This window comes from Salvelinus sp. IW2-2015, linkage group LG10, assembly GCF_002910315.2.
Source record: "Salvelinus sp. IW2-2015 linkage group LG10, ASM291031v2, whole genome shotgun sequence".
NCBI classification, from domain to species: domain Eukaryota; kingdom Metazoa; phylum Chordata; class Actinopteri; order Salmoniformes; family Salmonidae; genus Salvelinus; species Salvelinus sp. IW2-2015.
Window position 1 is genome coordinate 20364565 of NC_036850.1, and position 27289 is coordinate 20391853.

At 44.4% G+C, this 27289-nt stretch overlaps 1 protein-coding gene across 4 annotated transcripts in view; it reads left to right on the top strand.

Moving 5' to 3' along the window:
- rras2 (RAS related 2) overlaps positions 1-27270 on the top strand; it is a 36690-nt gene extending 9420 nt beyond the window's left edge. Inside the window, exons 2-6 of one of the 4 annotated variants that reach the window (XM_070445460.1) lie at positions 22769-22856; positions 23047-23149; positions 24388-24496; positions 25595-25796; positions 25992-27270. In XM_070445460.1, coding sequence (XP_070301561.1) covers positions 22769-22856; positions 23047-23149; positions 24388-24496; positions 25595-25796; positions 25992-26224 — 735 coding nt within the window. In that variant the 3' untranslated portion in view covers positions 26225-27270. Of the gene's footprint in view, positions 1-22768; positions 22857-23046; positions 23150-24387; positions 24497-25594; positions 25797-25881; positions 25962-25991 lie in introns of those variants that run through there. The other 3 variants (XM_023995672.3, XM_070445462.1, XM_070445461.1) reach the window with 3 other exon arrangements.
- Positions 27271-27289: the final 19 nt, after the last annotated feature.

Here is a 27289-nt window from a genome sequence, read left to right on the forward strand (position 1 = left end):
ATAATGACAAAGCCAAAACTGTTTTTTTTAGAAATACCTTATTTACATAAGTATTCAGACCCTTTGCTATGAGACTCGAAATTGAACTCCGGTGCATTCTGTTTCCATTGAGCATCCTTGAGATGTTTCTACAACTTCATTGGAGTCCACCTGTGGTAAATTCAATTGATTGCACATGATTTGGAAAGGCACACACCTGTCTATATAAGGTCCCACAGTTGACAGTGCATGTCAGAGCAAAAACCAAGCCATGAGGACGAAGGAACTGTGTGTAGAGCTCCTAGACAAAATTGTGTCAAGGCACAGATCTGGAGCAGGGCACCAAAACATTTCTGCAGCATTGAAGAACAGTGGCCTTCATCATTCTTAAATGGAAGAAGTTTGGAACCACCAAGATTCTTCTAGAGCTGGACGCCCGGCCAAACTGAGCAATCGGGGAGAAAGGCCTTGGTAAGGGAGGTGACCATGAACCCGATGGTCACTCTGACAGAGCTCCAGAGTTCCTCTGTGGAAATGGGAGAACCTTCCAGAAGGACAACCATCTCTGCAGCACTCCACCAAGCAGGCCTTTATGGTAGTGGCAAGACGGAAGCCACTCCTCAGTAAAAGGCACATGACAGCCCGCTTGGAGTTTGCCAAAAGACACCTAAAATACTCTCAGAACATGAGAAACAAGTTTCTCTGGTCTGATAAAACCAATATTGAACTCTTTGGCCTGAATAACAAGCATCACGTCTGGAGGAAACCTGGCACCATCTCTACGGTGAAGCATGGTGATACCAGCATCATTTGGGGGATGTTTTTCAGCAGCAGGGACTGGGAGACTAGACAGGATCGAAGGAAAGATGAAAGGAACAAAGTACAGAGAGATCCTTGATGAAAACCTGCTCCAGAGTGCTCAGGACTTCAGACTGCGGCAAATGTTCACCTTCCAACAGTACAACGACCCTAAGCACACAGCCAAGACAACGCAGGAGTGGCTTCGAGACAAGTCTCTGAATGTCCTTGATTGACCCAGCCAGAGCCCGGACTTGAACCCGATTGAACATCTCTGGAAATACCTGAAAATAGCTGTGCAGTGACGCTCCCCATCCAACCTGACAGAGCTTGAGAGGATCTGCAGAGAAGAATGGGAGAAACTCCCCAAATACAGGTGTGCCAAGCTTGTAGAGTCACACCCAACAAGACTCGGCTGTAATCGCTGCCAAAGGTGCTTCAACAAAGTACTGAGTAAAGGGTCTGAATACTTATGTAAATGTGATATTTCAGTATTTTTTTTAATACATTTGCAAAAATCTAAAATAAACTGTTATTGCTTTGTCATTATGGGGCATTGTGTGTAGATTGATGAGAATAAACAAATATTTTATCCAATTTAGAATAAGGCTGTAACGTAACAAAATGTGGGTCTGAATACTTTCCAAATGCACTGTATATCTTTTCAGGGTACATACACCTACACCTGTACCAAAATTGGTGCTTTTATCACAAATTGTACTATTGAGTCCAAATTTTCATCTTAGTCACGCACCACTAGTATACAGAAGAGATTACATTTTTGACCCCTGTTGGTGATTTTAGGGTTAAGATGAATGCATTCATTTTAAGTCTGTAAGTCTGCTAAATGACAAGAATGTAAAGATACATCAAAATAATAATGGGTCTGGGATTTGAATGGACAGGACGCACCCGCCCATCTGCATGCAATGGGTTGAGGAGATCTTCTCGGGTCCAAAAAGTTGGGACCGGACCAGAACAGAACCGAGGACAATCATACCCAAACCCGAATGGACCTGACGACAACCAGACCTAGACCCAACTCATTCCCTAACAGGTCCGGGTCTAGACCAGACCCGATTGGAACGAGTGACAAAAACTGCCTGGTCACAGTTGTAAATGAGAACTTGTTCTCAACTGGCCTACCTGGTTAAATAAAGGTGAAATTTAAAAAAACAAAAACAAAATATTGCCAAATTTCTCTTCTGGTTAACAAATACATCTTTACATGTTGGCTAGGCCTTCTATAAGTAAATAAATTCACCTTATTAGCGTAAAATAAATAAGCTATAGCCTATGCAAAGCCGTGGTCTGGTCCACTCTGGTCTATTAGCTGTAGTAACATAGACCTAAGACCCACTGACAATCAAATAGGACCCGACCCAAGGGAAAAGTTACAACTTTGGACCTGGTTCGGGTCTCGGGTATTCGGGTTGGGGTCTCGGTATTCAGGTTGGGATGGACCCGTGACCCGTGAAGACCTCTAGTGACCCGTGAAGACCTCTAGTGACCCGTGAAGACCTCTAGTGGGTGGTGTGGTCCACGTTCACTGAGGGCAGGCTTTTCCATTGGCTCCTAGTGAATAAACTGCATTACAGAAGGCTTCCACTGAAGGCAAGTCTTCTCATCACGACTATTATCAGTGCTCTAATTGACCCTGAGTCTTAGACAGACAGAGACTAGAGACGGGGGAGTCAGTGATACTGATTGCCCCCCCCCCCCCCCCCCCCATGTAGACGTACTACCACCAATCAGAGCGCTTACTACTGTGTTATTCCTGTTTATTTTTATAGATATAATGTTGATAATGTATGGTCAGGTGGAATGTTCCTCCCTGTTGAGTTTCACTATACTGAGTGCCACAGCAAAGGGTTTTGTTGTTGCTCTGACAATGGTCATGGCTATTCATAGAGGAGAGGAGATGATAGACAGGTGTTGGGGGAAACAAGTGATGGTTAGAGAAAAGCAGTGGGTATGTGTTTACCCCTCCCCCCTCGATTCACCACAGGGCCTCCTCTCTCTCTCTCTCTCCCCCCGTTGGTCCACATCAGGGCAAGTATTTACTCCTGTGGCTTTTCAAAGGCCCTGCCTCTACTTTAGGTATCCTGTTTACCTGAATCAACTGCTTGTAGAAACCATGTCTGGACAGGGCATGAGCTGACACACACACACACACACACACACACACACACACACACACACACACACACACCACACACACACCACACACACACACACAACACACACACACACACACACACACACACACACACACACACACACACACACACACACAAGAAAATGAGACTGGGCTGACAGTTAGTAAAAAAAAAAACCACAACAATGGATTCTACCTCTCACCTTGCAGAGCATAAAGAAGTTGGGTGTTTCCACTAAGCCACTGAATTTCTTCGGGTAGAATTCCGTTTCTATTTCTATCCCCTTTTTCATGCAGTCACAGTAAAAAACTATTTCCAGTTCATCTGTGGGTTTAGCATACAGTGACTGTGATTCTCTATGTTCTCAGGGACAGCAGGGGAGAGGATCCCGAGAGTGCATGTGTTTCTGTTCAGATAATCACTTCCTACCATGAACAGGAACAGATTAGAATACGGCTGCCTGGCCTGGGGCTGTGTAAATGTTCATGGTCTGCACGGACACAGGGAACATATGCCTCCCATCTCCAAGCTCACACAAATGACATCTGCTGGAGGATCTGTCGCTTATGCTTACCAGCCTCCCCTCATTTGGCCCGATCCATAGAGTCACATTGAAACAGGGACTATCAAAGTGTGACAAGAGGAAAAGTAACGTGTGTCACATCATCTTTAACACAATCTGCTTTGTGTGAACTCTGGTGCTGTGAGAGCTCTGTAACTGTAACTTTCTCACTTATTGAGCTTCGACTTGGTTGACTGTTCACATAAGATATGGAGGCATAGGTTCCTCTCAGACCTCTATCATCTATGACCGGGGTTAGACAGCCCTGTTCCTGTAGTCCCGCAGGTACAGCAGGATTTTGTTCCAACTAGGCACCATACCTGACCAACTGAGCTAATTAAACAGTTCAGTGCCTAAATCAACACACCATGTTTTCCAGGTCAATTAAATCAAACACATGAAGTTCCTGTGGTCCTCCAGGACCAGGGTTGTCTACCCCTGATCTATACTGAACACAAATATCAACGCAGCATGTAGATTGTTGGTCCCATGTTTCATGAGCTGAAATAAAAGTTCCCAGAAATGTACCATACACACAAAAAGCTTATTTCTCTCAAATTTGGTGCACAAATTTGTTTACATCCCTGTTAGAGATAATTTCTCCTTTGCCAAGTTAATCCATCCACCTGACAAGTGTGGTAAATAAAGTAGCTGATTAAGCAGCATGATCATTACACAGGTGCACCTTGTGCTGGGGACAATAAAAGTTCACCTTACAATGTGCAGTTTTGTCACACAACACAATCCCACAGATGTCTCAAGTTTTGAGGGAGTGTGCAATTGGCATGCTGACTGCAGGAATGTCCACCAAAGCTGTTGCCAGAGAATTCAATGTTAATTTCTCTACCATAAGCTGCCTCCAACATCGTTTTAGAGAATTTGTCAGTACGTCCAACCGGCCTCACAACCGCAGACCGCGTGTAACCACGCCGGACCAGGACCTCCACATCCGGCTTCTTCACCTGCTGGATCATCTGAGACCAGCCACCCGGACATTGGATGAAACTGAGGAGTATTTCTGTCAGTAATAAAGCTCTTTAGTGGGGAAAAATTTATTATGATTGGCTGGGCCTGGCTGCACCCCTGCCGAGTCATGTGAAATCCATATATTAGGTCCTAATGAATTTATTTCAGTTGACTGATTTCCTTATATGAACTGTAACTCAGCTAAATTGTTGCATGTTGCATTTTATATTTTTGTTCAGTATATGACATGGTGAGGCTGTGGGTGTGTGACCATGTGTGACACAGCACTTCCCCAGACAGGCATTGGTTTAAAATGATTTCTCAGCAGCAACCCCTCCTGGGACATTAGCTATCTAGAGCAGGTATTCCCAAACTGGGGTACGCGCAATAAGAATGTGATTCAATATGTGATTCAATATATATATATATATAGAGAGAGATTTTTTTTGTAACTTTTTCTTCACATTTTCAAACAGTCCATTTATATTTATAGCCAACGTAGCTGCTGCTCATGTTGGTATCTGTACTGATGGAGCAAAAGCCATGACAGGAAGACATAGGGGAGTGGAAACGTGCGTGCACGCAGTTGCCCCCGACGCCACTTGGGTACACTGCAGCATCCACCGAGAGGCTCTTGCTGCCAAGGGGATACCTGACAGCTTGAAAGACGTTTTGGACACTACAGTGAAAATGGTTAACTTTGTTAAAGCAAGGCCCCTGAACTCCCGTGTATTTTCTGCACTATGCAATGATATGGGCAGCGACCATGTAACGCTTTTACAACATACAGAAAGAAGTGTGATGGTTATCAAGGGGCAAAGTATTGACACGTTTAAAAAAAATTGAGATTCAAGCTTAAAGTTTTCTTAACTGACTAATTTTCACTTGTCTGACCGCTTGCATGATGACGAGTTTCTCACACGACTGGCCTATCTGGGTGATGTTTTTTCTCTCCTGAATGATCTGAATCTAGGGTTACAGGGACTCTCCACAACTATATTCAATGTGTGGGACAAAATTGAGACTATGATTAAAAAGTTGGAGCTCTTCTCTGTCTGCATTAACAAGGACAACACACAGGTCTTTCCATCATTGTATGATTATTTGTGTGCAAATGAACTCAAGCTTACGGACAATGTGAAATGTGATATAGCAAAGCAGCTGAGTGAGTTGGGTGCACAATTACGAAGGTACTTTCCCGAAACGGATGACACAAACAACTGGATTCGTTATCCCCTTCATGCCCTGCCTCCAGTCCACTTACCAATATCTGAACAAGACAGCCTCATCGAAATTGCAAAAGACGGTTCTGTGAAAATTTGTAGAAAATGATTTAAGACTGAGACTCTCTCCAATACAACCCAGCATTGCAGAGTTATGTGCATCCTTTCAAGCACAAGGGGCTGTCTCAGTGGCTGTCTATGGTCAGTCCCCGGGGGCCGGAGTTGTCACACTTTTCCCCCATCTCTAGCAAACACAGCTGATTAAACTAATTTCATTGTAATCTGAAGATGATGCTTAGTTGATTATTGGAACTGGGTGTGTTAGCTGGGGCTGGGGCAAAAGTGTGACACCAATCAGGCCTCCGAGGACTGGAGTTGCCCATCCCTGGTCTAGACTCTATGGTATGACGTGGATGGCTGTCAGTCGGCCTTGGGACTCCAAGAGCCCATGGCTTCTACCTGATCCAGAGAGAGGCAATTGGTCTCACCCCCCCCTCCCTCTCTTGATCTCTTAGAACATAAAATATTTGTATGTCTGTCTCCCTGTATGTCTCTCCCTTTTATTTACTCTCAACAAAGACTTAGTGTCAGATCTGCCAGGCTGTTTGGTAGGCTATACTGCAGCTACTGCAGCCCATTCGTTTAGTCATAGTTATATGATATATTGACACGTTTCATTTGCGCTCAGTGGGGATGCCCTGAGTGGGTTGGTTTTGAGAAACATTAAATTAGAGATGGCTTTTGTTTTCTTCTCAAATCTGTCCGTACAGGCCATAGTTGTCCACACTAGCCACAGGCTATTGTTGCCATAACATTTGACTATCATCTTGCAAAATCATGATCGGCTCTGCCTAAAATGCCTTGTGTCAACAGTACCACAGCATTCCAGCCAGTCTGGTCCCTGATCTCACCACAGCACGTTATACTGGTCCTGTTTGTTTGATTTGGATAGATCTGATCTGGGTCCCAAATGGCACCCTATTCATGACTGACTGTGTTACTGAGTGTCTGAGACAACAGTGGCCTGGAGACATCGTGTAACGGATGGCTCCAACAACAAACAGCAGTGGCAGTTAGAGAAAGGAGAAGAACCCACAGCTTCTATTATCCCTSRTGTTTGTTTTGATTTCATTTTCTCTCCCCAACCTCTGCTGTACTCAGTCTCTCTGGGACAATGTCACRGTGGATTAGGCYTAATGACTGTTTCAGGAATTCACRGGAGCAAGCTCTCTTTGTTGTTTAAAAAATAAAAGATGCTAGAGCCTTGATGTAGGGTTGMTCAGTTTGGTRCCCCAATATATGAGTAACGGTTTGCATTACWGAAAGATACAATCCCAAACGGGCATTAAAAAGGCACAGCAATRGRCAAAACAATATTTGCATRGGTCCCTATCCGAACAAATGTAGACAGGGCTYATCATGATACTCATTYATCACAATAGGAGGAATTCCTAGCATTCCTTCTGATGTTTGCTTGCTTTATGTGTGCTGTTGAGAACTAATGTAATGTATGCTGCCGTGTCAGAGGCAATACTGCAGAGCATGCTGAAACATACTCCCTCTAGCCCAACACTGCAATTTGACTAAAATCTAAACAAGTGTTTACTCAAATCACTCCTCACTCCAGACAGTCCTCTTCCCGACTCTTGTGCAGTCAGAGGATCTGTTAATTGAATTATTAATAGTTTGCTTATCACATCGAGTTAGGCTTGTCAAATGCACCTCCTGTCTGAATCACAGCTCATCTTAGGCTGTTGGTCCCTGCTGGCTGCCTGTCACCCAAGCAAGAGAGACTGACAGAGAGAAGAGAAGTGTGGGTACTTGGGAAGCTGCGCGTGTTGTCTTTGATAATCCCCGTCTCTATTTATTCCACTGCTGAGGCCTGTTTCACTGTGACAGTATCATTCCTCGCATCGGAGATTCATATACCAACAAGATGACTATGGGAAAATGCCATGCTGTGAAGCTCATGCCCCCATATCGCTCAACCCCATGCAGCCAATCTGCCTAAAAGGATTTTATACTAGGCACAGAGGATACTCTTTAGTCAATTTGTTTAGGTATTGTTTCTCAGAATCCATGTGCCATTTGTCCCTCATTATCATGTCTCTATAGAAGTTATTTTTCACTGTGGGTATTGTAGAGAGAGTGCCATGTCACTCCTGCGTCACTGTTATTTCCCATCTAGACATTGCAGAGAGAGTGATTTCCCCGTGCCTCTCTACAGTCTGTTTCCCATGTGGGTGTTAGAAAATCAATGTCTGTGTAGAGCTAGAGAAGTGGGGATCTGTGTCAGACAGAATGCTGCTAGCTGACCAAAGCAAAGGCTTGTCTGTTAGAACGTGTCTGTCCACTCCTGGGACTAAAACCTCTGAGTCTGTTCATAGGGGGATGGGGACGGCCAGGCAGACTAATGGTGTGTCACTGAGAGCCTGGTTCTGGGACGTCCCGTCACTGGCTGCCCTACCCTGGGGCCTTGGCTAGGCTTAGGCAGGCTCTGGGCTGGCTGACAGTTGGCACTGTCTGGGCAGGCTGCTGGCTGTCTGCAGACAGCTGAGGCTGAGCTGAGACTGACTCATTACTGCTGGGCACCTGCTGTCCAACAGGGGAAGAGAGGGGAGGAGTGAGGAGGAGAGGGGAGGGGAGAGGAGAGAGAAGGAGAGGAGAGAGTAGGGGAGGGTAGAGGAGAGGGGAGGGGAATGGAACAACCCCTCTCAACAGGTGAGGAGTGCTACATGAATGACTCCCCATATGTGCTGATGACAGTGGGTGAGCAGGCGTGTGGCCTCATTATGCCCGTAACAACTGGTCCTGGGCATGTCTTGTGGTTTGGCTCTTAATGGTTAAGGTTCCAGATGGGATATGGAGAGCTGATCTGTAATCAGTTTTCATGGGGTAGGTAGAAAGAAATGGCAGTCGGGACTAGTGGGAGGCTCAGCTGCTGTTCTGTGGCTGCTAAGAGAGACAGGGTCACTGGTTATGGCTCCTAATATGTACTCAGCACCAGTTGGTCTCAATAAACACAAATTAACGAGAATGTTTAGTTGGCACAAGCAAGCGCACACCAAGTCAACAGCCGTCTAACAAGGGTGTTTCATAAATGCTTGGTATGTGTAACCAAAACATGTTCCTTTATCCTGCCCTCAACCTGACTCTAGACATCATTTAAAGTGGCCAAGTTGAAGACCTGAGAGTCTTAGCTGTCTTACTACAACAAACAGCCCTGTTGGCAATCAAGCTAATTGTTTCTGGATTTAAACATGGCTAAAAGGGAATTGAGGGCCTCACTTCTTTGTTTGATTTAGGTCAAGCCATATCCACTTCCCTCAACGGGAACGGTTTGTGGAAGTGAAATATATCACCTATATTTATCATGTTGTTACTTAACGGCTTGTGAGGCCGGTGGGCGGCTGGGCTAGGTCTATGCGGGGGAGGCCTGCCTGTCTGGCTGCCCTGGGCCTTGGGGCTGGGAGCAGGAGAGTGACGTCCATTAGCTCTATTTATGAGGAGCTGCCTGCTGAGGTAATAACATTTCCACTGTCTGTGTTGTGTGACTGGTGGCCTAAAACGGTAATGGTGCTGCGTTTCTGACACGCTGCCAAGGAGAGYCCTTATTCCTTCTGACATATCACCCTCTGCAAAGCTTACCATCTGGAGAAACACCACTAATGCAAATACATGGAGCGCTACTACAGCAGATMGAGGGAGATGAATCTGTAACAGGAGCTGTACTGACAAGTAGGATACATGTCATACCTGCTATTACTACTAGTAAATGAAAGTGGAATAAGAACAACGTGGGTGGTTGGGTGCTAGGTGGAGGACACAGGGCGGTGTGTGTTTGATCTGGGGTGGTCAGGAGAGGCCCTGTCCTGGGTCCTAGTCATGGTTTTTACTCACGACATGGCTGACTGGCCATAACTGACCCCTAACTCTCTGTGCATCTCTTCTACAGCAACCCTTAAGCTCATAGACTGTTCTACTTCCTGTAGTGGGAAAACAACCCCCTGTCCTATCAGATGCAGCTTTATGAGGGCTTATCAGTATTATGTACCCATCTCAAATCTCTGTACCCATATCTCACTCATAATAAACAAGCCTAGTCAGAGAGGTTGGGTTAAATGCGGAACACATTTCAGTTGAAGGCATTCAGTTGTATCCCTCTTTCCTTTCCCTAGTGTCCTCATCTCATACCAGACCTGTGGCAGAACTGTGGCACAGGTTCTTCATTGAAACAACAATAACCTATCGTGGCCATCTCTCGCTCAGACGCTCTTACTGTGGGAACTTCAGAGCCAGCTTATCACCCCACTCTCTTCTGTTAGTGCTTTGTTTCAGCCACCACATACAGTGAGCTCTAAAATGATTGGGACAGTGACAATTTGTTGTTGTTTTGGCTCTGTACTCCAGAACTGGGGATTTGAAATGATACAGGTTAAAGTGCAGACTGTCCGCTTTCATTTGAGCGTATTTTCATCCATATCAGGTTAACCGTTAAGAAATTACAGCACTTTTTGTAAAAGTATTGGGACAAATCCACTTATGTGTATTAAAGTAGTCAAAAGTTGAGTATTTGGTCCCATATTCCTAGCATGCAATGATTACATCAAGCTTATGACTCTACAAACTTGTTGGATGCATTTGCTGTTTGATTTGGTTGTGATTCAGATTATTTTCTTCCCAATAGAAATAATGGTAAATAATGTATTGTGTCACTTTGGTGTCAGTTTCATTGTAAATAAGAATAGAATATGTTTCTAAAKACTTCTACATTAATGTGGATTCTACCATGATTACGGATAATCCTGAATGAATCATGAATAATGATGAGTGAGAAAGTTAGACGCACAAATATAAATTACATTTTTCTGCCCCTCATAGCAAAATTACCGAAGGCCACAGAGAAGGCTACATCAACACCACCACAATGGRTAGGCTTAAGGCTAGCTTAATGGGGGGAAGGGGACATTGGTAACATCACATGACCTGCTGGAACAGAAACTACGCTCGTTCACACACAGCMCTTTTACTGCACACTGTCTGCTCGAATAACTCTGTMGCTTTCTACTGTATCTAAAATGGTGCCGTGTGATGAGAAGACATGACCAGAAACTGGGGTTAAGAAAGAGATGAGGTAGTGGTGTGGTCAGGTCCCAGTGAGCATGTTAAGTTGGCTGCGGGCTCTGGATGCTTTGAGCTCTGGTGGCCAGCCYGGGAAGAAAGGCCTTTTACTGGCTCCTCTTTGATGGCTCCTCTTTGAGTGGGTTCAAAAGCAGTGAAAGTCCAGCACACAGTGATATTTAGCCTGCCGATTGAAGTTATAATGCCACGGAGGGCAGGGGAGCGCCTGGTTGGCTCAGCGGACTTGATCAACATTTCCCTCCCTGCTTTAGACTCAGCAGGAACACTCTCCTTGTTGCTARGCTCTTTATGGTGTACAGCACCAGGACCAAATAGGACTTTCAGACCAAGGCCAGAACATATGATTTTGTTACCCATGTAGTTTCATGCCATAAAGCTACTCTGTCTTATGTTTGAGGTGAAACGTTGCTACTGCTGTGGCGTGTCTGTTTGTGCGTGTCTGTGTTCTTTTCCGTTGACTCCTGTTCCAGAGAGCCCCCAGGCAACATGACCTAGTCCTGACACAGAGGAGGCCATTCAGCCTCAGACTCTAAATGATGCTAATCTAAGATGATTCTCTAATTGATGGTAACCTCACTATTATCCAGTCCAGAGCTGTGTGCGGGGTGAGACCAGAGCAGAGGCCTCAGTAGACTGACAGAGGGCTGCTGTGTAATTGTATATGTACACAGTATGAGACCTGAGCACATGGGTGAAGAAGGCTCTAACTATGGAGAGCCAGCTAGCTAGTCTTTCCCCTGGTGATGTTTTGTACCATGGCCTGTGGCTGAGCCCTGGCTCCAGTGCAGTGAGAACATCTATTTGGGAGCTAAATAGATTTTAGTATCTGAGGTGGAGGGCTCCTCTGCTGGGGTGGGGCCTGGGTGTGGGTGGCTGAATGAGAGGCTCTGGCAGAGGCAGGAGCCAGGGGATCTGTTCTATCTGGCCATTGGGAGGATGACAGGCTGGGGGCGTTGTGGACACTTAATTTCATCGCTTCATTTGTTCAGAATCATTCTGGACCTTTCCTCTCTTTGCTCAGTCGGGTTAGATATGAGTTTTTAGATATGATAAAACAGCAGGTAAAGCTGGACATTGGCACTAGTTTCTGCTCACTGAGACCAAGAAAAATTCAATCAGATGAAATAATTCCAGATGCTAAAGCCATAGCCACCACCTCAAATGTGGTGAGATCAGATGTGATGTGATGAGGAATTTATGAGGAATAGTAGAACCGTTTTCAGTACACCTAAAAGATCTCCAACATGGTGCTGTTTTCTATTGAAGCAGTGTAATAGCATTTACAGTAGAGTGATAGAGGCTTCCTTCAGCCTCAGGGGTGAGGTCCCTGGTGCCCTTTTAAGGCGGTGGACCCATTGTGTGCTGCTGTGCTCTCCCTCTTCATGTGTATTAGTTATTGAATTATTGACCTTTCTGGTTTGCATGAGCTCATGGGACAAGTGGGTTTTTCCCCAGGAAGTGTAGGCCTTTCACTCTCTCTCTCTCGTTCTCACTCTCCCTCTCCCTCTCTCCCCCCTCTCTCTCTCCCTCTCTCCTTCTCTTTCTCTCGCTTATTCACACACACAACAAATTGTAATTGTGTTCTTGGCTGGAACTCTCCAGTGGGATGAAGTCACACATGAAGGTGTGGAGAGGGATGGACGTATAGCAGACGGTAGTATTTGACAAGCAGAACTCCTATGCTCTCATCTGCTTCATGTTAACCCTTAATGTAATGGTGGCTATTTGTGCTGGGTGATGGTTGATTACTGATGGCAGCTGGAGGACAGGCGACCCCTGGACAGTCCCCCAGGTTCAGCAGAGGTTAACCCTGTAGGACAAGGGAGGGCAGGGGAACAGGAAGGGGATGGCTAAMGGAGTGGTGTAAGTCTACAGCTGCCTGACTGACACAAATTAAACTCAATGTTCACAGGTGTTTATTTACTCTTTATTTTCCACAAGTGAGGTTGTTTTAGAGGACGGCTCAGTGTAAAAAGTATTGGTGGGGACAGAGATAAGATGAACTCAGATGGACTATATTCTGAAAAGTACACCTTATCAATGGACTTTGACCCTGAAGAGACAACAATGCTGGATGTTTGGGGGACCATTTTTTTTAATGGCCAACTGTGGCTAGTGGCTGTCATCCTAGTGAACCCTCAACATGACTGTACCTAACACCCCTAATGGAAGCAGTGACCAGTATGATAGTGTAGACTACCCCTATAACAGCCAGTATAATGGGCCAGTCRAGTTCCCCATTCACATCCATGTAAGCTGGGGAATGAAGGAGAATCTAGGGAAAGCCTGACTATGCAAATCTCCGGAACAGCTCTACTTCAAGGATGGAGTTCTGTTGCTGCATTCTAGAAACAAATGAGAGGTGTTAAGCAGGTCTGGAGTTAAAGCAGCAGGCCTCACTGGGATCTGCTTTGAGCTGGCACTGGTTCAACTCTCCCATAAATCAATGCACATGAAAAGACAGTTCAGTTCATCACCTGTATTTGTATGCAGTCATCAAGTCCTGCATACTTCCTGCATACTTCCAAAACATGTCAGATTAGCAGTTATTTGTGTTATGGCTGACTGCTGTTGTGCAGGTACTGTAAATTAAGTTAAAGTTGTGGTGGTGGCTGGTTCATACATCTTTATCAAGGGTTGGCAGGCAGGACTGGGGTGTTGACCACTGACAGGGTGGTACTTGGTTATTTCTAGAGTCTAAACTAGGTGGTCTGGCCTGAGTTTAACAGTATTGTTAATTGAAATGGCTGCACTTGGACCTGGGATCCTACTACCCCCCCCTACCCTGTCCCGTACTTCCCTACCCCTACTACCGCGTCTCCCCTACCCCTTACTGGACCTCTCCTCCACAGTGTCCTGGTCCTACCCTACCTTGGGCCCAGCTGTAGTGTGTGTCTCTCTAACGCTGTGTCAGCTCGACCAGGTGCTGGAATTGGTCAGGCTTGGCTGAGAGGGGAGCTGTATAGGGATTGAGGGATATTATAAAGTTGCAGCTGTTTGCATAATTTTTCTAAAGGGATAATACAAGTTTTCCTACCATTTAATCTACATTTTCTCATTAGAGAAGCTCAATTTCTTGATTTGGAAGTCAAGGTCTCTGAATCCTCATAGGGCATTAAGGGCACATATGGAAGGAAATTAACTCTTCCGTTTCCTCTTAGTCTGCTGTGTTCACGCTTATTATGATCCAGTAGGCAGGCATACCATTTTCCTCTAATATGTGTGTTTTTGTTAATTAATTGCCTAGAGAATTTTGGAGAGAAATCTCCGGCCTCCCTCCCTTCACAGAACTGATTGGTGAATCCATGGCTGTGCTCTGCTCTGGCTGTTTATCTTATGCTGGATCAGCTATAATGGTAATTAGGGATGGGCGGTATACCATATTTTACTATATACCGGTATTGATACACGGACCGGTTTGGGTTTTTACTTTACCTTCTATAACGGTATTTGAATGTTTGGTTTCGTTCAGTCTGCATGGTCAATGCAGCGCATGCAACAATGTTGATGCCAATGAATTTGTTTCCTATTTGATCTTAATATAAATCCACAAGCGTTCTATAATTACAATATTAGTTTGTGTTATTTACATCTGCAAACAGCTAGTTTGTATTTTCTTAGGAAGTTAAAGCTAAATCGTGTTAGCCACTAATGCTAATCGCTAGTTAGCTGGCTAGCTAACTATATACTCTGCTCTACTCTATACTGGCTAACTAACTAGCTAATAAAAGTACTAAGTCAGAGTAAACGTAGCTAGCTAATACAGCCTGATACCAGTGCTGGTGGAGGCCTAAATCAGCATGTTGTTTGTGCAACAGTATCTTCTAAATCAAAGAGGAATAGGCGAAGCATGAATATGTTGGCTACGTGAATAAAGATTTAATGTAGCAAAAGATTATAGGCTCCCCTAGGAAACACTGAACATCACTTTTTAGTTTCTACCCTGTCACAATAACTTGTCCATGGCATTTTCATTCATTGTCATGTCAAACACTGTAATCAAAGTGCCCACTGTTAGTTATATTCTAACTATAGAATTAGAATAAACATTATATTTCCATGATTCCAAAAGCTCACCCAAGTGTTCTAAATCTAAATCGCAATTGCAACATTTGGTTAAAAACAAGGCCTAGTTTGTTGCCCATATCGTGGCAGTGTGGAAATGATCTCAAATGAGTGCAGGAAATGTAGAAATTTATGGAGATACAGGAAATTATTTTAGGTTGAAGTTGAATTTAACAGTATAAACCAATCAGAATGGAGAAAGACCCATTGAAATCACTTGCCATCCTATGGTCACACACTACTCATGAAGCACATTGGAACTTTTATTATTCCAAAACATAAAATACCGTCAAATACATGATACCGTCTCATTTAAAAAAAATACGTGATACCGTCTCAATTTAAAAAAATACGTGATACCGTCTCATTTAAAAAAAAAATACGTGATACCGTCTCATTTAAAAAAAATACTGTGATATGTCTCATTTAATAAAAAATACCGTGATACCGTCTCATTAAAAAAAATACGTGATACCGTCTCATTTAAAAGAAATACGTGATACCGTCTCATTTAAAATAATACGTGATACCGTCTCATTTAAAAGAAATACGTGATACCGTCTCATTTAAAAAAATACGTGATACCGTCTCATTTTTTTTTTTAAATACCATGATTTGATATTTTGGCTATATCACCCAGCCCTAACAGTAATTTACGTGAGACTCCTGCTACCCAAACGAGTGGGATGGCTGTCTCAGATAGAAAGGAGTGTATCTATATATAGCACGGTAAGCTGTTTGTGTGGTGAGGAAGTGGGTGAATGGCGTTTATTGCACGCCTACACGTATCCTTGTTTTCCCGTTGGTGGAGATGAAGCTGTCAGCCAGCAGTCGTAACACAGGATCTGTTAGATTGTCTATCAGAGAGTCAGAGACAGACAGGGTTAGTATAGCAGCTGTCGACTAGGGAGACGACTCCTCAGCGCTGCAGCACAATGTAGGCTAACTAAATGAGTGCAGAGGCTGCAGCTGAGAGAGACACTGGATCCACTGACCCTCTTTTCATGGTGAACAGACCGCTAATGTTGTCATGGTGTGGAGTGGGTGGTGGGTGGGGTGGTGGTGCTGGAAGGCAGCAGTGGAAATGAGTGGCGGTGGGTGGATGGATGGGTGGGTTAGTTGGTAGGTGGGTGGGGATTGGGGAATATCTCCTCTGTGACATCAGAGCGCTTTGCTGGCCTGGGCTGGCTGTCCTGGTGTGTAGGTTTAGTTTCCTTCCCTCTGGCTGAGTGGCTGGGGCTGAGTGGAGCGGAGAGCTCTGCTGTACTTTATACTCCGCTCTGCACTGCTCTACTCTACACTCCACTCTGCTTTACTCTACTCTATACTCTGCTCTACACTACTCTATACTCTGCTCTATGCTTTACTCTACTCAATATGCCGCTCTACTCTTTACTCTTTCTCTGCTCTACTCTATACTCTGCTTTACTCTGCTCTATGCTCTACTCTATACTCCGCTCTACTCTACACTCTGCTCTAGACTCTGTTCTATACTCTACTCTATGCTCTGCACTACACTATACTCTGCTTACTCTGCTCTATACTCTACTCTATACTCTGCTCTACTCTGTACTCTGCTCTGCTCTATACTCTGTTCTACTCTGTTCTACTATATACAATGCTCTGCTTTGCTATGCTCTACTGTATACTATGCTCTACTCTATACTCTTCTCTGCTCTATACTCTACTCTATACTCTGCTCTACTTTATACACCGCTCTACTCTATAATCTGCTCTACTCTACTCTTCTCTGCTCTATACTCTACTCTATACTCTGCTTTACTATATACACTATACTCTACTCTATACACTATACTCTATTCTATACTCTACTCTATACTCTGCTCTATACTCTACTTTATACTCCGCTCTACTCTATACACCGCTCTACTCTATACTCTGCTCTACTCTATGCTCTACTCTATACTCTATACTCAAATAAAATCAAATGTTATACTCTACTCTATACGCTGCTCTACTGTATACTCTGCTCTATACTCTGCTCTACTCTATACTCTACTTTGTACTGTGCTCTACTCTATACACCGCTCTATTCTATACCCTACTCTATACTCTGCTCTAATCTACTCTATACTCAACTATATACTCTATACTCTACTCTATACTCTGCTCTATTCTATACACGCTCTGCCGCTATACTCTACTCTATACTCTGCGGCACTCTATACTCTACTCTATACTCCTCTCTATACTCTACTCCACACTCCGCTCTATTCTATACCCTATATACTCTGCTCTAATCTCTCTATTACTCAACTATATACTCTATACTCTACTCTATACTCTGTCTATTCTATACACGCTCTGCGCTATACTCTCTCTATATCTTGCAGTACTCTATACTCTACTCTATACTCCTTTCTATACTCTACTCCGCACTCCGCTCTACTCTATACTCTACTATGTACTCCGCTCTACTCTATACTCTACTATATACTCCATCTACTCTACTCATATACTCTGCTCTATTCTATACACGCTCTGCTCTATACTCTACTCTATACTCTGCGTGCTCTATACTCTACACTCCCTCTCTATACTACTCCGCACTCCGCTCTATCTATACTCTACTAATGTACTCCGCTCTACTCTATACTCTACTATATACTCCATACTCTACTCTATACTCTGCCTATTCTATACACCGCTCTGCTCTATACTCTACTCTATCTCTGCTGTGCTCTATACTCTACACTCCTCTCTATACTCTACTCCGCACTCCGCTCTACTCTATTACTCTACTATGTACTCTGCTCTAATCTATACTCTGTTCTATACTCTGTTTGTGAAGCATGGAGGTGGAAACATCATTCTTTGGGATGCTTTCTGCAAAGGGGACAGGACGACTGCACCGTTTTGAGGGGAGGCTGGATGGGGCCATGTATCGCGAGATCTTGGCACAACCTCCTTCCTCAGTAAGAGCATTGAAGATGGGTCGTGGCTGGGTCTTCCAGCATGACAACGACCCGAAACACACAGCCAGGGCAACTAAGGAGTGGCTCCGTAGAAAGCATCTCAAGGTCTGAAGTGGCGCTAGCCAGTCTCCAACCTGAACCCATAGAAAATCTTTGGAGGGAGCTGAAAGTCCGTATTGCCCAGCGACAGCCCGAAACCTGAAGGATCTGGAGAAGGTCTGTATGGAGGAGTGGGCCAAAATCCCTGCTGCAGTGTGTGCAAACCTGGTCAAGAACTACAGGAACGTATGATCTCTGTAATTGCAAACAAATGTTTCTGTACCAAATATTAAGTTTCTGCTTTTCTGATGTATCTAATACTTATGTCATGCAATAAAATGCAAATTAATTACTTAAAATCATAAAATGTGATTTTCTGGATTTTTGTTTTAATTCCGTCTCTCACAGTTGAAGTGTACCTATGATTAAAATTACAGACCTCTACATGCTTTGTAAGTAGGAAAACCTGCAAAATCGGCAGTGTATCAAATACTTGTTCTCCCACTGTATACACCACACACACACACACACATACCACACACACACACACACCACACACACACACACCACACACACACACACACACACACACACACACACACACCACCACACACACACACACACACACACACACACACACACACACACTGGTGCTCATATGGAAAATGTGTCTAAGGCTGTTCTAGTTGTGTGCACACAAAAACAGAAGTAATTTATGGAAGGGTTGGCTGAACTCTGTCAGACTACAGGAGCACTCTGTTTTGTTACAAGAGGGATTTAACCTCAGCTGCTCTCTCAAATTTCAAATTAAATGTAATTCTATGAAAAGGCTCAGCTACCATTGAAGCATATTGGTTAATATCACTTGAGAGGAGAATATTTGCATTTTAGGAGTGTTTTTGAACAGGAGTGTTTTTTCAGTTCCCACTGGCATCATGTTAAGGTGCACTGAAGTCAGGACACTTCACTGTGCAAAGAGAGTCACTGTGGGTCGGTGCTAGGTGTGGGTGTGTGTGTGCGTGTGCTCTTGCGTGTGTGTGTGTGTAGTGTGCAACAGACAGACTTTAGACCCCCTGCATTGAGTGAACTGACCAGTCAGTCTGGACTCTGGACAGGATCAGCTGTCTGTGCAGTGATGGCTGTTCAGTGTTGTCATGGAGACAAGGCTGGTGTGACGGCTCCGGAGAGGGGGACTGCCACAATAGAAGAAGATTCAGTAGCCTGGTCCCAGATCTGTTTGTGCTCTTGCCAACTCAATTGCTGTCCTTGTTAAGCCAAGCATGACAAGGAGTGACAAGAGGTTGGCATGATAGCACAAACACAATTGTATATACAGTGAATACTGAATGGTGCTGGGAAGAACAGTGAGCTAAGCGCCTTCCCACCCTGGGAGGCTGTTGTGGTTGTGTTGTCCCAGTTAGTCACCCACCCCACAGTGGGAGTCATCCTGTGTTGAATATGGAGCTAATGGTGATGTACCCAATGAGCCATATGAGGATCCATCACATACAGTTGAAGTCAGAAGTTTACATGCACTTAGGTTGGAGTCATTAAATCTCGTCTTTTAACCACTCCACAAATTTCTTGTTAACAAACTATAGTTTTGGCAAGTCGGTTAGGACATCTACTTTGTGCATGACACAAGTCATTTTTCCAACAATTGTTTCTAGACAGATTATTTCACTTATAATTCCTCATCACAATTCCAGTGGGTCAGAAGTTTACATACACTAAGTTGACTGTGCTTTTAAACAGTTTGGAAAATTCCAGAAAATGACATGTCATGGCTTTAGAAGCTTCTGATAGGCTAATTGACATAATTTGAGTCAATTGGTGGTGTACCTGTGGATGTATTTCAAGGCCTACCTTCAAACTCAGTGCTTCTTTGCTTGACATCCTGGGAAAATCAAAAGAAATCAGCCAAGACCTCAGAAAATAATTGTAGACCTCCACAAGTCTGGTTCATCCTTGGGAGCAATTTGCAAATGCCTGAAGGTACCACGGTCATCTGTACAAACAATAGTATGCAAGTATAAACACCATGGGACCACGCAGCCGTCATACCGCTCAGGAAGGAGAGGCGTTCTGTCTCCTAGAGATGAACGTACTTTGGTGCGAAAAGTGCAAATCAATCCCAGAACGACAGCAAAGAACCTTGTGAAGATGCTGGAGGAAACCGGTACAAAAGTATCTATATCCACAGTAAAACGAGCCCTATATTGACATAACCTGAATGGCCGCTCAGCAAGGAAGAAGCCACTGCTCCAAAACCGCCATAAAAAAGCCAGACTACGGATTGGAAGTGCACATGGGGACAAAGATCGTACTTTTTGGAGAAATGTCCTCTGGTCTGATGAAACAAAAATAGAACTGTTTGGCCATAATGACCATTGTTATGTTTGGAGCAAAAAGGGAGAGGCTTACAAGCCGAAGAACACCATCCCAAGCACTGGGGTGGCAGCATCATGTTGTGGGTGTGCTTTGCTGCAGGAGGGACTGGTGCACTTCACAAAATAGGTGGCATCATGAGGTAGGAAAAGGATGTGGATATATTGAAGCAAAATCTCAAGACATCAGTCAGGAAGTTAAAACTTGGTCACAAATGACCCCAAGCACACTTCCAAAGTTGTGGCAAAATGGCTTAATGACAACCAAGTCATGGTATTGGAGTGGCCATCACAAAGCCCTGACCTCAACCCTATAGAAAATTTGTGGGTAGAACTGAAAAAGCGTGTGCGAATAAAGAGGCCCACAAACCTGACTCAGTTACACCAGCTCAGTCAGGAGGAATGGGCCAAAATTCACCCAACGTATTGTAGGAAGCTTGTGGAAGGCTACCTGAAACGTTTGACCCAGGTTAAACAATGTAAAGGCAATGCTACCAAATACCCATTGAGTGTATGTAAACTTCTGACCCTCTGGGAATGTGATGAATGAAATAAAAGCTGAAATAAATCATTCTCTCTACTATTATTCTGACATTTCACATTTTAAAAATAAAGTGATGATCCTAACTGACCTAAAACAGGGAATTTTTACTAGGATTAAATGTCAGGAATTGTGAAAAACTGAGTTGAAATGTATTTGGCTAAGATGTATGTAAACTTCTGACTTCAACTGTATATTACTGGACACAGCCAGTGCTGTTTCTGGATATACATTCTCTCTTTCTCAGCCTGCACTTCACTGTACTGCAGCCTCATCAATCAGGGGAACCAGCATGGAGAGAGTGGAGCAGCAGAGCAGGCTGCAGACATATGCAGGACCGCTGATGAATTATTGAACAGTGCCAAGTGGACGTGATGTCAGCATGCATGCAGTGCATAGGGAGAGGCATGGGGAGAGAGGGAGAGGCATGGGGAGAGAGGGAGAGGCATGGGGAGAGAGGGAGAGGCATGGGGAGAGAGGGAGAGGCATGGGGAGAGAGGGAGAGGCATGGGGAGAGAGGGAGAGGCATGGGGAAAGAGGGAGGGGCATGGCGAGAGAGGGAGAGGCATTTTTATTTATTTTATTTTTTATTTTACCGTTATTTTACCAGGTAAGTTGACTGAGAACACGTTCTCATTTGCAGCAACGACCTGGGGAATAGTTACAGGGGAGAGGAGGGGGATGAATGAGCCAATTATAAAACATGTCGGGAGAGGGAGAGGAATGGGGAGAGAGAAGGAATGAGCTCGGGTGAGGGAGAGACAGATAGTATGGGAAGGGGCGAGTTTATGTGTGCAACAGAGAAATATGGAGAGAAAAGGGAATTTGTATGAAATAATGCGTGTGAGAGAGTTGGAGAGTGTGTGGAGTAGGTAGTAAGAAAGAGGGGTTTATTGAGGGAGAGAAAGAGGCAGGGAGAGAAGGCAGTATATATCCATCTGCGTCGGTGGATTAACTGAAAAAGACTATGCATATTTTAACAGTCAAACAGGTGGCCATGTGCCATGAATCAATACACATACACTGATTTAATCCACTACCAGATTAGATACACTCCTGTCACAATAGTTTGTTTAAAAGGAAAATGGAAAGATGATTCATGCATTTGAACAAATTTAGACTGTTTTATTCATGGTAGCCTAGCGTTTAAGAGTGTTAGGCCAGTAAGCGAAAGGTCGGTGGTTCGAATCCCTGAGCCTACTAGGTGAAAAATCTGTCAATGTGCCCTTGAGCAAGGCACTTAACCCTAATTGCTCCTGTACATTTCTCTAGATTAGAGCGTCTGCTAAATGATTCAAATGTAAATGTATTTTTACCTGTAGTGACATAATGTTATGCTCAGCAGTGAGTCCACCCCTCCTGTCCACATGTAGCCAGTGCACTGTGTTCCACTCTGATATAGGACATGCTTTGTATGTCGTTCTCAGCTGTCACTTAACTAGTCCCACAGGAGAGGCCTACAAAACATGCAGAGAAAATGTAATAAAATGCACAGCTTCAAGCCCCGTCTCTACCTACTCCGAGCATCCTGCTCACAATGGAGACGGACAGGCAGTCCCAGTCACTGCTTCATTACCAGCCTCTGGAAGATGGCTAAGTAGTGTCATTGTTGGAATAGTGGCGACAGAAGTGCCAGTGACATTATCAGTGTTTTGGTCATGAACACTCCAGATGACCTTGTTTTCCTGTGGCCTTCAGAAACAGTGGAGTGGTTATGTTATGTGAGTCCGTATTTACCCTGGCTTTCACAACACACGGGTCAGGATTATGTGTTTACCTCCTGCATGCTGCATAGTAGTGTAGAGGTCAACGAGTTACTCAACAACACAAGTGGATGGAGTGTTTACTCTCTAGAAGACCGAGCCAAAGCCAGTTGTTTATCTCACTGCCTTCTCTGCTGTATGTCTCCTCAGTCCTTGCTGTACACCATGTTCACTCTCCCCCTTTCTCTCTCCCTCTTTCTCTCTCAAGTCCTACTTTGTCACTGACTATGATCCCACAATTGAAGACTCGTATACGAAGCAGTGTGTCATTGACGAGAGGGCGGCCCGGCTTGACAGTAAGTATAGACCCTCAGCCTGTAAACAAACAGGAGAATCTGACCACAACACTAATGTTCATTGAGAAATWCCAGCCTTCACAGGAGATTACTGTTCTTATCTTGGAGGGTTTAGTTTTGTACAGCACCTTTTTCAGGAGAAGTGCTACTGTGTGTGTGTGTCTAACGTGTCTGTCCCTGTGTTTGTTAGTCCTGGACACGGCCGGACAGGAAGAGTTTGGAGCCATGAGAGAACAATACATGAGGACAGGGGAGGGCTTCCTGCTTGTCTTCTCAGTCACTGACAGAGGAAGGTGAGTGACAACCCAGTCACGTGTCACCCCCATGCTGCCTCTCTATCTGTCTGTGCCTCTCTCTGTCTGCACCTATCTCTGATTGCGCTTTTCTCTCTCACTCTCGCTCTCTCTTTCTGTCTGCGCGTCTCTCTATCTGCGCCTATCTTGGTCTACGCTTCTCTCTCTATCTCTGTCTTTCTCCCTCTGTCTGCCTGACCTCTCTCGCTCTCCCTCTCATGCTAAACACATACATCTCTCTCACTCACTCTCTCTTGTTCTCCCACACTTCCGTTCTCGCCAACCTGTGTAGTCATTCTCTTTTGTTCTCTGCTCATATACCTCTCTTTCAACATCCACCTCTTTACAGGCTTTGGTTTTCTGTGTAAAAACCCTGCATTAAATCACCTGCATGAGAATGAATGCATCCCCTCTATATGTGCTGTCCTGTACTGTGGTGGGCAGTCTTGGGCCCTTCTCACCCCCCTGGTCCCTGTACAGCAATGTGATGGTGGTGTGTCTCAACCCACCCCTCAGAGTCCCCTCTCTCCCTGTGTGTATGCTGTAAACAGTCTTTCCTTCCTCCATTTACGTTAGTCAAGGCTCTCCAGATTTACTATGTGCTCGCTAAGCTGCCCGCCGGCGGCCATTCACTAGAATGCACTCCTGGGTTTGTGGTTACATTCTGTTTCCCTTTCTCTCTGGGGGATATTTCTATGTATGCCATTTGGTTCAAACAGTTAGCATGATATTTGTATTACACTAAAAGCCTTTCAAGTCAACGGGGAGCAAAGCTCTGGTTAAAGGGACAGACCTGCTTAGGGCTACCCCTCCCTGGTCAATGGAAGGCAGGTAAGCCTGTACTGAGGCTGCTCACAAGTTCACCAAGGTGTTACTGCAATGCCCATGCAAACATTTCTGGAACATTGAGGCATGCAGTACAACAGGAGTTCGTTGACTTCTCTGTCTGTGCTCTGGAGTACCCCCGTTCACCCTTCACCCACCCTGTCTGATTCACAGAGACGTCAATCCCGTCTGCCTGGGTGCAGTGGGGGAGGGGAGGGCAGGGGGGGTCATTTTTGTGGCTGTGAGACAACATTCCTGGGAGGTCCACAGAGGCACCAGCTTTATCTCAGCTTTATCTTTATATCTGAGCTCTATGTCACAGTTTGGTGTTGTAACCAAGCTCCCTTCTGGCTGGGTAATGTGTAGAGTTTACTGGGGGCATCGAGTGATGCTGCGTGCTTTATGTTTCACAGCTTTGAAGAAATCTACAAATTCCAAAGACAGATCCTCAGAGTCAAAGACCGTGATGAATTTCCCATGATCCTTGTAGGCAATAAAGCAGATCTGGAGCTCCAGAGACAGGTGAGTAGCAGTCCTCCTAACAGCCCAGCTACAGCGCAAATACACATACAGTACATGTTAGGGTGATGTGAGGAAAGTAAATATAAAGCAACAAGCTTTAAAAATGTGCAATTTCTAATTTACATTTTGAAATGTGAAAATGGATAGTGGTGGTGGTGGTGGCTGGAGCTATTTGGGTAGACAAAGAGGGAGTGTGAAAAAGAGAGAAAGAGAAGGTGACCAACAAAAACATTGTGGGACAGAGGAAAAGAGGAGAGAGGGAGGGTATGAAAAGGAGAGGGCTCATTCCGTGGCCTTTATTGGCTTTCAGCTACAGTTCACTTTCCCACATGACTCCACACTGTCATCTGCTGGAATAAAACACATTCTCTCATCTGATCAAATGTAAATGCATTGATCACATCAATTACTGTCGTAATTATTTTTATTGACTGAATATAATGTGGGGCCTCTGTTAGAATTGATAACTCAATATGATTCATCCAAATTAATTAGTCTAAATGTGGTCTTTAACATATTGGTTAAGGAGTATGATTCAATTCTACCCATTACTGGCAACTCAATGGGTTCAGCTGTTTTAGGACAGTAGAATAAATGATTTTGCAATGAGGTCTGGGCCCGTATCCACAACGTGTCTCAGAGTAGGAGTGCTAATCTAGGATCTGTCCATACAATCTTATTTATTATGAACTAAAATGCTAAACTGATCCTAGATCAGCACTCCTACACAGAGACGCTTTGTGGATACGGGCCCTGGTCTCTAATCTTGTCGTAATAGTTTAGGACGGACCAGAAGCAACAATATTCTAGCTAAGCACATAGAAATCAGGTGCTATTTTAATGTAAAATGTAATGTGATACATTTGCTGTATTGTTTACATGTTTCTTAGTGACCCACTCTTGGATGTGAACCCTCTGACCCGTGTGTTTCTCAACCTCACCAGCAGATGTCCCTAGTTTCCTGATTCTTGTTTGATCATTTGAAACCGTTCTATTGGTCCTAAAGTGAAGTCTTCACCCAGCTGGGGCACAGGGTGATGCCAAGGAGTACATGCTATTTATCTACGATTTATCCCTGTACCTGTTTCGTCCCTTCAGGTGACCCAGGAGGAGGGCCAGCAGCTGGCCAGACAGCTCAAGGTGACGTATATGGAGGCCTCAGCCAAAATCCGTATGAATGTAGACCAGGCTTTCCACGAGCTGGTTAGAGTAATCAGGTGGGTGGATTCATTACTGACTGTAGAGTTGGTTAGAGTAATCAGGTGGGTGGATTCATTACTGACTGTAGAGTTTAATCAGAGTTGGGTGGAATTCATTATGAACTGCTCAGAGGATTTTAGATTTAGAGTTAGATCAGGTGGGTGGATTTCATTACTGACTGTAAGAGTTTTAAGAGTAATCAGGTGGGTGGATTCATTACTGACTGTAGAGTTGTGGTTAGAGTAATCAGGTGGGTGGATTCATTACTGACTTGTAAGAGATTGGTTTACACGAGTAATCAGGTGGGTGGATTCATTACTGACTGTAGAGTTGGTTAGAGTAATCAGGTGGGTGGATTCATTACTGACTGTAGGTGGCACCACAACTCCACTATACCTCCCTGAATACAGTGGCAATGGGTTGAGGGAAAGTAGTTCCAACTTTTGTTCCTTCACTGGCACTAGTCTGTCTTTCTCAAGTACATTTGAAAGGTGCTTTATGCAATACTTCCACATGGAATGTCACTAAGGGCACTTTCACATATCCCCTTATGATCTGAACCCTGGACCATTTGGTACACTGATCTGAGCTATAATGGCACAAGGCGAGACCCAGATGCTGACGGTTTGAGTCTTTGATATTTATTAATCAATCTAAAAGGGGTAGGCAAGAGAATGGTCATGGACAGGCAAAAGGTCAAAACCAGTTCAGAGTCCAGGAGGTACAGAGTGGCAGGCAGGCTCGAGGTCAGGGCAGGCAGAATCGTCAGGCAGGTGGGTACGGAGTCAAAAAACAGGCAATGGTCAAAACCAGGAGGATTCGCAGAAAGAGAATCGAAGCAGGAGTACAGGAAACCACGCTGGTTGACCTGAAAGACATACAAGACGAACTGGCCCAGAGAGACAGGAAACACAGGGATAAATACACTGGGGAAAACAAGCGACACCTGGGGGGGTGGAGACAATAACGAGGACAGGTGAAACAGATCAGGGTGTGACAAAAGCATGTTTAAAACATAAACGAACCCTAGCTGAAACAAATCCTGGTCCTGCGTGAGTAGCGGGTTCAAGATCTAGGACTAGAGTACCAAGTATTGACGTGGCAGTGCGAGACGTGTGGAACTTTTTTGCCTATGTGGACAAGCTAGCTTGCTAACATCATGTACACCAGTGTTTCCCAACCCTGGTCCTCCAGTACCCCCAAAATTACACAGTTTCATTGTAGACCTGGACAAACACACCTCATTCAACTCATTGAGGGCTTGATGATTAGTTAACAAGTTAAATCAGGTGTGCTTGTCCAGGGTTACAATAAAAATGTGGAGGACCAGGGTTGGATAACAATGATGTAGAATGTGCGTCTTGCTAATTGCACCCTGAAACTGTTATTTTCAGGTCTTGTGAAATCAAAACGTATTCTGTGGAATTCTCACAAACGCTCCAGAAAACTGCACCAGGGTACYGAATTTCATATGTGAGAATGCCCTAATGTCAATGATATATCTGTAGAAGTAAAGGAATACCATTTCTATGAAGACAACTACATGATGTGATCTCATCTACACTCAAAGCCAGAACAAAACAATTGTTGCTT